Source organism: Octodon degus, unplaced genomic scaffold, assembly GCF_000260255.1.
Source record: "Octodon degus isolate 3935 unplaced genomic scaffold, OctDeg1.0 scaffold00014, whole genome shotgun sequence".
NCBI lineage: Eukaryota > Metazoa > Chordata > Mammalia > Rodentia > Octodontidae > Octodon > Octodon degus.
In genome coordinates, this window is record NW_004524590.1 from 10600073 (window position 1) to 10611886 (window position 11814).

The 11814-nt window shown below is 36.3% G+C and overlaps 1 protein-coding gene across 8 annotated transcripts in view; it reads right to left on the reverse strand.

The window, feature by feature from the left end:
* Positions 1-11814, reverse strand: part of Ptpn4 (protein tyrosine phosphatase, non-receptor type 4) — a 221200-nt gene that overhangs the window by 9144 nt on the left and 200242 nt on the right. For all 8 annotated transcript variants that reach the window (XM_004626351.1, XM_023709705.1, XM_023709700.1 and 5 more), the window contains 3 exons: positions 6528-6674; positions 4342-4470; positions 2145-2293 (listed from right to left, as the gene is read on the reverse strand). In XM_004626351.1, coding sequence (XP_004626408.1) covers positions 2145-2293; positions 4342-4470; positions 6528-6674 — 425 coding nt within the window. The remainder of the gene's footprint in view (positions 1-2144; positions 2294-4341; positions 4471-6527; positions 6675-11814) is intronic.

The following is an 11814-nucleotide window of genomic DNA, read 5'->3' on the forward strand; positions in this document are numbered from 1 at the left end:
AAACTGGCTTATAGTTGTCTTTTATTGTTGAATGCTCATCCAGTTTGGTACCAGGATAATGCTAGTTAGCTTCAAGGAATGAGTCTGGCTGTGTTCCTTCTCTATTAGTTTCAAGAATTTAGAAGTATTGGTATTAGTTCTTCCCTGAAGTTCTGGGAAAACAGTGGTGCATCCACTGGACTTTTCTTTTTAGTTGGCAGGACTTTTATTACTGCCTCTAGTCTGTTCAGGGATTTTTGGTTCAATTTTGGTAATGCATATCTGTAAGAATTTATCCATTTCTTTTAGATTCTTTAATGTCTTAGAATATGTTTTCTAGCAAAAGTTTCTATTCTCTGCAAGTCCACTTCAGGAAAGGCACAAACATTTACTTGATGAACTGCCCTTAAAAATGCAAAATAATAGGATTATAATAAATCAACAAATGTGTAGAAGACAGTATTTTATGCTTTAAATAACTTTCCTTTTCCTTTTTTTGAGACAGGGTCTTTGCTATGTAGTTAAGGTTGGCCCTGAATTACTATGTAGCTCAGCCTACCCTTGAACTTTGGACAATCCTCCTGCCTCAGCCTTCTGAGTGTGGAGATTACAAGTATGTGACACCATGCCTGGCCAAGTTAATGTTTTATTATTTTTTTATATTTATTTATTTATTTATTTATTTATTTATTTATTGGCAGAACTGGGGATTGAACTCAGACCCTTGTGCTTGCCAGGGAAGCACTTATTCCACTGAGCCATCTCCCCAGCCCCTAATGTTTTAAACAACATTTAATTTTAATGAACTTAACCATTGATATATATAGTCAAGAAGAACTCCTAGAAGTGTAACTTTTAACCATGAATGTAGGTGCAAAAGGCTCAGGAAAATAAAATAGACAAATGTGCTTTGCCATTCTTGCCTCTTTGCTTCTCAAATATTTGATGTATAATCTGTTTTAATGATTTGAAAATGTACTCTTAAAGCGTGCTAGGAAGTTTAAAGGTAAAGGATAGGTTAAAATAGCTTCTAAATGTAGCACTTAAACATGTTATTATGTTAGGGAGGATATAACTTGGCTCCTAATCTTTGCATCAGTGGCAGTGAAGGCTGTATTTGGTTCTTTCAGGGAAAAGGGGACACTTGAGTTTGAAGGGAAGCAACAGTAGCTTACCACTGTTTACCTAGAGCCTTTGGGGTTAGTTAATGAACATCTTTAAAAGGGACTACAAGGAAGGAGTCCCCCGCTGGGTGTCTATGTGAGGGCCTGAACATGTGCCTCAAAATTCATGTTAAAACTTAATCCTCGGTGTGATAATATTAAGAGGTGAGGCATATAGGAGGTGATTAAGTGGTGAGAGTAGAGCCCTCACAGATGAGATTGGGTCACATATAAAAACATAAATAATGCTTGAAGGAGTGGTTTCACCTTTTTATTCCTCCCATCCCTTCTGCCCTATGAAGACATAACTGCCCTGGAAGATGTAGCAGTAAGTCACTATCTTGGAAGCAGATAACAGCCTTCACCTGATCCCAAATTTGCAGGAGTCTCAAGTTCAGACTCCCTAGTCTCCAAAACTACAAAAAATATATTTTGTTCTTCATGAATTACATTAAAAGTATTTTATTATAATACCAAAGAGATAACCTATTGATACTGTATTTCATCAGATCAAAATTATAATCCATTACAAGACATGTTCTAATTTTAGAGGTATTAAAAATGCAAAGTTCTAAAAAAAAAAAAAAAATCAATGGAATTGTTGTATCTTATTTTTATAGTATCAGGGATTGAACCCAGACCCTTTGTGCTGAGCTAATTCACAACTCTTTTTAAGAAAAAAATTTTTTTTTTTTAAATTTTAGGACGGGGCCTAAGTTTCTAAATTGCTTAGGCTGGGCCTGAACTTGTGATCCTGCTGCTTCAGTCTGCTAGAGTACTAGGATTTCAGGTATGTACCACCATACCCCACAGACACCTACTTTTTAATCTCTCATAAAGTTTCTGCCAATTGTTATGTTAGAATATCTTCCTTTGCCTTCTTTCTTCAGCTTTTGACTTCTAATGATCAATTACAATATAAAGACAAAATAATGTACAAATATTTTAAATATGATTATCTCTTGTCATTTATTAATTAATAAACAACAGGAAATTTCATACCTGCAGTGAACAACAACAGGTTCTTCTTTTCCAGCCCTCTTACTTCGTACATGACAAACAAAGTCCAAAAAGTCACTAGAATCATCAGGAACTCCATGGTCAGGCCAAGCTATGTACTGGATCTGAGTGAGTTGACGACTTTCATTTTTCTAAATGCAAAGGGTTAATTATACAACTTGATTTAGGAATTATCTTTATAAATAAATACAGTATTCAAGTCATTTTGATTTCAGAAAGAAAGAAAATCCAACTATCCTCCTAATATATAAACCTTCTAAAACCGCACATTTCAACAAAATGAAAGATACCTATTTTATTTTGTTTTTGGTGAGACAGGGACTCATGATATAGTTCAAACTGGCCTTAATCGCATGGCAGTCCTTCAGCCTCAAACTCCCAGTGCTCGGATTATAGGTTCATGTCACTTCACCCAGCTAGGAAACCATTTTATAGAAACAGTTGTATATATTTAAGTATTTGCTATTTATTATCACTATCTTTTCTATGTATTAATTTCTTTGTGTTTTAGATATATAAAATATATATATACATAATATATATAAAATTTCTTTGTGTTTTTAAGGTGATAATAAAGTAAACAGGCAAAATTAAATTATAAACCATAGAAGTGCTTAAAGATTAACTACAGAAATGGTAGGTGAACAAGATTGTTAAAATAACAAAACACTTTTTGTGAAAAAAATTGGGATAACCCTGAGAGGACAAAGATGAAATTTTAGAAAAAAAAAAAAATCTCTTCAAATAACCGTAAGTTAAACAGCAGAGGTGATGACCCATGGTGCTACATGCCTATAATCCCTGCATGTAACTGAACAATTTAGTGAAATTTTATATCAAAATTTAAAAAGGTCTGAGGAGGTAGTTCAGTGTGAAGATGCTAGGTCCAATCCCCAGGAACTAATTACATACACACACACACACACACACACACACACACTGGAGATCATAAAAACATTGAGCCAATGATTGGAACTATGGAAAGAATAAATGAACTGGATTTAGATACATCTTCACTCTAATCCTGACTCTTCCAGTTATGGCATGCAATAAATTCAATCTCAATTTCTTCACTTGAAAAATGAAAGGACATTTATACCTCCATGAGCTGACAGTCTCATGTAAAGGCTCCATGAGAAGATCTGTATATTGCCTGTTACTGAGCATATGATGTAAGATTAAGTCATTCTTCATTTTATATGTAGAACAAATTTAATTGGCTTGATCTGTTGCATCACACCATGCAACATACAGTGTATGTTCCCAAGCTTGAAATTTCTTCTCATCTAAATGACCTTGAACTTTTTAACTCTTGTCATTGTAGTATCATTAAATGCCAGATTCCTTTTTCTTAAATGAGCACAACTTCTTGCTCCTTTCCTTGTAGTTAGAAAGGCCCTGTCTCACTGGTCTTCTGTAAGAATATCCTTGGAGTAGGGGTATAATTTCTATTTCTAAAGGCTTAACTTTGATGGAAAATGACTGGACCTCCATAACCTATATCATTTGCACTCCAGTAGTAATTTTTTCTTCTTTTGGCCCTTTCAAAATCATAGGTTGCTGGCAAAGGAGTATTTCTCTGTGGACAATGAAAGTGGAGCACACAGTCTACAGCAATCTCTCAACACTAGCAGCACTGTGCCTTCTTATATACATCTTCCAATAGCACAGAGTCATTAATAATCAGGTTCCATTTTTTGACTTTGGAAGCCAGGGGAGTGATCCAGGTAGAATTAAGTGCTGGCAGTTAGAAAGCTCCAACCTATCTGCTGTCAAAGATCCTGATTATGACTTTTCATCCTTAATATTGAGGGGATGGTGAAGTTTTCCATCCTTTAATTTTTAAAAAACAGGCATCTTTCAATTGTTTTTTTATTTTCACAGTCATACCCAAATACTCTACTGATAGCACTTGGAGTAAGAATATTTTTTATAATCAAATACATTCCTTGTATAATAGCTACAAATAAGCAAAGTACTAATATTATTTATAGATTCCTTTCTCATTGACTACACTCATATCTAGTGATAGAAATGGAAATACATTTATTATAATGGGAATATTCATAAAATTTCAAAGTATCCCACTTAAGTAGACAAATAGTTCAATAATTTTGTACTGTTTCTTAGTAGCACTCAGACTGTAACACCTCTAATGAATGACATCCTGCTTTTTTACCTCTTGGTTAAATAGTGTCATTTTCCTGAAGATATAGGCAGGGTTTCCTTCCTCGGAGTGGCAGGTGACTTGGTAACATCCATAGGATGAGCTTCCTGTAGGTTCTGGCCAGTACTGGTGACATTTAACCTAATATTGATAGAATTAAGCAAACAAACAAAACAAAACAACTACACATAACATTTTAAGAACTTTGAAATACAAATAAATGCAAGAATAATTTAATGAATTTTCTTATATGCTTTTTGCCTTGATCTGCCAACTATCATGAATTTTTCTTTGTAATGTTTTTGGGTTTTTTTAATGCATTTAGTACAGGGTCTACAGGGTCTCACTGCAGAGATCCAATTCATAGTAATCCTCCTGTTTTCAGCCTCCCAAGCGCTGGGATTATAGGCATGCGCCACCACACCCAGTCTCAGCCCTCCTCTCAGTGCGCCCCCCAGGGGCTGGGGCCTGCACAGTATGATGGGGGGTCAAACCTCCAACCCTGCCTCTGCCTAAGCAGGTGCTTTAATATGCTGAGCTATCTGGCTGGCCCTCTTCTTAATTTTTTTAACCTTTGTAACTGTAAATGATCTGATTATAATTCCCAAATACCCTGATTAAATTTCTAAGATTTTTTCTGGGTGGTGGACATTAAACCCAGTCTCTGCGCTACACTACTAACCCCCATTTGTACAAACTTTATTAGATTTAATGACATACTCTTCATGATCATATATAGCTCACTCATTTAAAGGATACAATTTTTTTCAGTATATTCAGAGTTATGCAACCATTATCATAATCTTTTCTAGAATATTTTCATTCTCCTCTCCAAACCCCTATAACTCATTAGTAGTCACTGTGTATTATACCTGTCCATCCTCCTTTCTCCAATTTAGACCTAGGCAATCACTAATCTGCTTTCTGCCCCCTGTGGAACTGCCTATTCTAAATGTTTCATATAATTAAATCATAAAATGTTGGGGGTTTTTTGGTCCAACTTTTTTTGTTCAACATAACTTTCCACACTTACCCATATTGTAAGATTTATGATTGCTTTTTATTGCCCAAATATTTAACTGTATGAATGTATCAGATTTTATTTGATGTAACAGCTATTTTCACTTTTTCGCTAGGATACTATGAATGCCCATGAATAACAGCTGCAACAACAAAATTTGTATTTGCGACAAGTTCTCAGCATCTAGTCCAGGCTGGCCTCACACTTGACATATAGTCCAGGGTGGCCTGGAAGTCACAATCTTCCTGCCTCAACATCCCAAGTACTGGGATTATAGCACCTGGCTTCATGAACAAGTTTTTGTGTGAACACACATTTCCAATTTTCTTGGGTAAGATCCAACTGCTAAGTTACAGTAACTCTACGTTTAACCTGAGGAAATGCTGGACTTTTTCAACGTAACCTACCTTTTTATAAAACTACAAACAGGGTGTGGTTCTTTCTTCTCTACATAATATTTTGATTATCTGTCATTTTTATTTTAGCATCATATTGGATATAAAGTGGTATCTCACTGTGATTCTCATCTGCATTTCTCAGATCACTAATTATGTCTGTTCAAATACCTTCCATCTTTTTACAACTAGGTTGTCATTTTATTGTAAAGTTGTAAGAATTGTGTATATACAAGTTCACAAATTCAACTCCTTTCATGATTCTGGTCGCAAACCAGGATGGATGAGAACCGAATTAAATTCAATGGTTAGGTTCAATGTTGACCTTCTGCAGAAATCTGATTTGGTTCTCATCCAGTTTGGTTTGTGACCAGAAAAATGGCAGAGAATGAATTTGTAAATTGAGATACCCCTGTGTTGTAGACACAACCCCATTATATACATATTCAATCTTTTTATTTTTTAGACAGGATTTCAGTGAGTTAGGTTGCCTATGCTGAACTCCAATTTGGAATCCACCTATCTCAGGCTCCTAGAGTGATGGGACTACAAGACTGGGCCACTATGCCCAGCTACATAATCTTTTTAAATAGTAACAATAGCTTTATGTCACATTTACCATGTGTTAGTCAAAGTTTTATGCACTAAATCAAGATGAGTTACAACAAAAAAAACATGAGATTAAACATCACAAAAGATTAATTAATGTTAGTAAGTTGATAGTACATGCAATGTAATTTGAAAAAATTCCAAGCAGTATATAAAATTTAACTATGACTTACTCTGCCACGTTCAACTTGTGTGGTCAACATTACAACCATGGAGGAGCCTTGTTCCCAAGTCATTTGCCAAAAATCTGTGCAAGTGTGTGGTAATGGTCCTTGACAAGCAATGTACTGATTAATAATACTTGAAGAAGGAATTTCCATCTAAAAAGAAAAGGGCATTCAAGTAAAATCCTTTGCATTATATGATTTTACTATATCAGGAATATGAAAATGACTGATTATTAAATTGAATATGACTAATCTCAATAAGCTACAACCAGTAAAACAATCTTCAACATTATTTTTATCTGCATAAGAAATTTCCTGGCAACATCCAATAGTTATAGGGCCAGACAAATAGCACAGCAGATTTAAGGGAGTTTAATCCCTGGGCCTGCAGTGCTAGTCCCGCCCCCAGGGCACACTGAGAGGGTAATTGAAACAGGGTGTGGTGGCCCATGCCCATAATTCCAGCTCTTGGGAGGCTGTAAACAGGCAGATCATTACCAGTCCCATCTAGTAGTGAGATCCTGAACACCCTGTAGATCCTTTCCTAAAATACAGAAAAGAAATACATAACATCCAATAGTTGTATGTATTTTATCTTTCATTTAGTGGGGCCGGGGAGATAGTTCAGTAGAACTTGCCTGGCAAGCGCAAGGGCCTGAGTTCAATCCCCGGTTCCAAAAAAAAAAAAAAAAAAACAAACAAAAAAAAAAAAAAAAAAAAAAAAAAAATTAGTAGAAAGAGTATGAATATTTTCCAAAACACTACTATGGTTATTTATTTATTTTTCATTTTATGTATTTGGTACAGGGTCTCTCTACACAGCTTGGATTCATAGTGATACTCCTGTTTTCAGCTCTCCAGCACTAGAATTACAGGCGTCCACCACCATGCCCAGACCTTTTCACCGGCTCAGTGTGCCCCAGGGGAGGGACTGGAGGAACATTTAGGATGGTGGATCAAACCCTACTATTATGATTTTAAAAGCAGCCTTATGAAGTACCCTATTTCAGAGGTAAAGAAAAAAAAAAAAAAAAAAAAACCTTACATGTAAGTAGCTTATTGGTAAATATTATGAGGATGAAATTTTCTTTTTTTTTTTTTTTTTGTGGAACCAGGGATTGAACTCAGGCCCTTGAGCTCGCCAGGGAAGTGCTTATTCCACTGAGCCATCTCCCTAGCCCGAAAATTTCTTTTTTTGAGCTAGGATCTTGCTATGTAGTTCAGACTAGCCTTGAAATCACTAAACAGTCCAGGCTGGTCTCAAACTTGTGGCAATCCACCTGCCTCAGCCTCCTGAGTACTGGGATTATAGGCTGCACCACTACAACTGTCTATGAGGATGAAAATTAATTATTTGGTACAGGGTCTCGCTATGCACCTCAGACTTATAGTGATACTCCTGTCTCAGCCTCCCCAGTGCTGGGATTATAGGTGTGCACCACCATACCATGCAGTACTGGGGCTTGAACTTGGGTCCTTGTGCTTGTCAGGAGGGTGCTTAGACCACTAAGCTATCTCACTGGCCCATAAGGATGAAAATTTTTGCCACATGTCATTTGAGCTTGGTTTCTGTGGATAAAAAAACTTTAAAAGATATTTAAACTCATAGTTTTCAAAACTACATAGGACAGTGAGAATTTGTAGAAGGTGAGCCATCATTTTACTACATTTGAGGTTGAAAATAAAAGTGATACATGCATGGGTGATTCAAAGAATATTCACAGGTTGAGTAAAACAAGTCTTCCTTTCATCCTGTCCTCTAGGTAATAGCCAAGAGAGCAATCATTTTTCCCAGTTTTTTATATACACTTTCAGAGATATACTCCACATAGCCCATAGACATACAGTAGATATAAAATGCCTTCCTACTTTTCTGTAAAATTATTTAAAAACTGGTTCTTTTATTACAATATTTGACATCTTGATGCTGGGGACATAGCTCAGCAGTCTAAGTGCCTGCCTGGCAAGCATAAGGACCCAGGTTCGATCCCCAATACCACATGCCATGCTGACCACCAAAAGTGGGTGTGGTGGCACACGTCTATAATCACACTGTTGGCGAGGCTGAGACAGGAGGGATCATTATGAGTCTGAGCTGCAGAGCAAGATCCTGTACTAAATAAATAAGTGATTATAAATCATAATGACAGCTCAGGGGACTCAGCGCCTGCTTAGGTGAGCTTAGGCATGTGCAGGGACCTTAGTTTGATCCCTGTCATCTGCACCAGCCTCAACCCCAGGGCGGGCTGAGCTGGCTAAAATCTAGGCATAGTGGCGCACGCCTGTAACCCAAGCGCTGGGGAGGCTTAAAGCAGGAGGATCACCACAAGTCTGAGCTGCGTAGTGAGACCCTGTAACAACCAAATACATGAAATAAATAAAGATAAATTTTATAATGTTTGATATCTTTTTTCTGATATATCAAGTCAGTATATATAATTTCATTCTTTTAAATGGTTCTTCTGTATAGATATACTATAATGTATTTAAAAGACATTTAAGTAGTGCTAGTCTCTGCTAACAATAACAAAGCTTAATTAATACTTTTGTTAAACCTAATATTTCTGTGCAAACATGAAAAATAAAGTCTGTAAAGACAATAGGAAGAAAAAGAATGCTAGATAATAATGTACATACATTTAATATTTAACTACCCAAAGAAGTTCTATCAGTTTGTGCTGCTATTAAGAATAGTAATAAGAAGGGCTGGCCAAACAGCTCAGCAGATGAAGCAGGCACCGGGGCCTGGGGTTTGATTCCCAGGCCTGCCATGCCGGCCCCACACCCAGGGCGCACTGAGATGGCAATGGAGACTGAGCATGATGGTGCGTGCCTGAAATCCCAGCTCTTGGGAGGCTGTAAACAGGTGGAGCACTACAAGTCCAATCTAGTAGTGAGACACTAACACCCTGTAGACCCTTCCCTAAAAAATAGAAAAGAATAGTATAAGAATTTTTTTCCTGATACTTGCTAATATAAACATAATTGCTTATATCTACAATTCTGAAATTTTCAAACAGGTGATGTTCACATTTCCTTTCTGTCATTAATAAATTTCACCTGAACCCAGGCTACTATGACAGCAAAACATGATCTTTACTCACCTAAGATTATTTATATTCCTTATTCCCACTCAGGAGGTGTGTCCATAGTTTGCTGTAGATTGTGTAAATATATTGATACTTATTACAGGGCACCTGTCCCATAATCTGGTAGATATGTTACTTTTTACAGTATTTTATAATGAACTGCATAACCTCTTAGATGCCACCAAATGCTGACTCTGAAAGCATATTTAATTCCAAATATGGTTTGGTTTCTGATGAAGAGTGTAGTGTAGTGTAATACTATCATCAAATTTTAATCTTTCAGGGCTGGGGATATAGCTCAGCAGCACAGTGTCTGCCTGGGAAGTACAAGGTCCTGAGTTCAATTCCTGGTACAAAGAAAACTTAATCTTTCAATTTTCTAGGTGAAAACTAATTTTTTTGCTATTTTTAATTCATCTATCTTTTCTGTAAATTAAGTGTGCTTTTAATGGTTTGATAGTTTTTCTAAGTGTTACAATGCTAATATGGTTTTGCTAAAAAACAAAAAAAAGTCCTGGGGCCTGGGAGATAGCTCAGTGGCATAAGTGCCTGCCTGAAAAGCACAAGTTCAATCCATGGTACAAAAACAAACAAAAAAGTCCTTATCATACTAAAGCAGTTGGGACTGGGGAGATGGCTCAGTGGAATAAGTGCTTCCCTGGCAAGCGCAAGGGCCCGAGTTCTATTTCCGGTTCTGAAAAAGAAAGTGCATACTAAAGCAATCTATCCTCAGTCAAATTCTGCATTTGAAAATTTGACCACTTGCTAAAATTTATATATAATGTCAAGACAGTTGCAGGGCTTTTTGGTCATTTGTATGTACACTCAGAACAGCAAAAAATCTGAGCAATCAGATGTGGGTATTTCTAGCTGATGACAATACTTCTGGTTTCAAACAAGTGGCTTTTTGCAGGGTAGGTAGTGCCACATTTTTCATATTTTTGTTTTCTTTGTTGGTAATTTTGCTCTTTACACAGTGTTAAACTACTGTTTGGTGTTCCTAAGTGGAAGAAGGCTGTGGTGGGCCTCATGAAGCAAATGTGTCAGAGATAAGCTGCCTTTAGGCCTAAGTTCAGTATCAATGATTTTTCTGGCTGGCTCAGGCTGCCTTAATGGCGGGTCTGGTAAAGCAGGTGGAGGTGGGGATCGAACCACTGTATCCTGCACTTGACTACATTTGCATGAGCAGGCGCTTAATATATGAGCTAATGGGCAGGCCCCCCTAAGTTCAGTGTTAAAATGAATCAATAGTGTATATTAAATGAAGTGTCTTTAAACAGAAACAAATTTATGTATGGATCAGTTGATGAAAATATTGTGACTAGAGGTTTCTGGGCACCTAATCCTGTATTTGTTTTAAAACTAATAATTCATTACTCACTAACTCAGTATTTGCAAAGACTTCATAAATTATAACTACCTTAAAAATGAGAATTGTTGGGCCAGGAAGATAGCTCAGTAGGCTAAGCACTTGCCTGGCAAGCACAGGGTCCTGAGTTCAATCCCTAGTGTGTGTGTGGGGGGATTGTCCATATTTACAAATAGTGATGTTTATTTATTTCTTTATTTGAGATAGGTCTCATTATGTAGCCTAGGCTGACCTCAAACTCATGGTGATCCTCCTGCTTCAGTCTCCTGAGTGCTGGGATTAGTCATATGTCACAACACTCAGAAACAGAAGATATATTTGGGCTAAAAAAGAACTTTAGAATAATGCTTAGATGAAACAAGACTGGCCATTTATTGTTAGTTCTTGACGCTATCATATATGATAGACTTTTGATATCATACTTAAACATTTGAAAATAGCCATAAAATTTAAAATATCTTTTATATTTTAATTTTCTTTGAACTGTTTTTCAATGCTAAATGTGCTTACTTTAATCTTTGTTTTTCTAAATCATTTATAGTTATTTGTACAATGACTAAGCCTTTTCTAATATTTTTAATAGTTTGTCATTTGATTTCAGTATATTCTTTTTTTTGGTACTAGGAGTCAGACTCAGGCCCTTGTGTCTACCAGGTAGGTGTTGCACTGCTGAGCTACATCCTTAGCTCTGATTTCAGTTACTTTCTAATCATACAGAAAATTTAAAAATTTACATCAACAACTTCATCAATTGTTTCCTTTTACTGTTGACATGTACCTAAGCTTAAAAAAATCTTTACCTTTCTGAAATATTAACCAATTTGAGCATATTTCT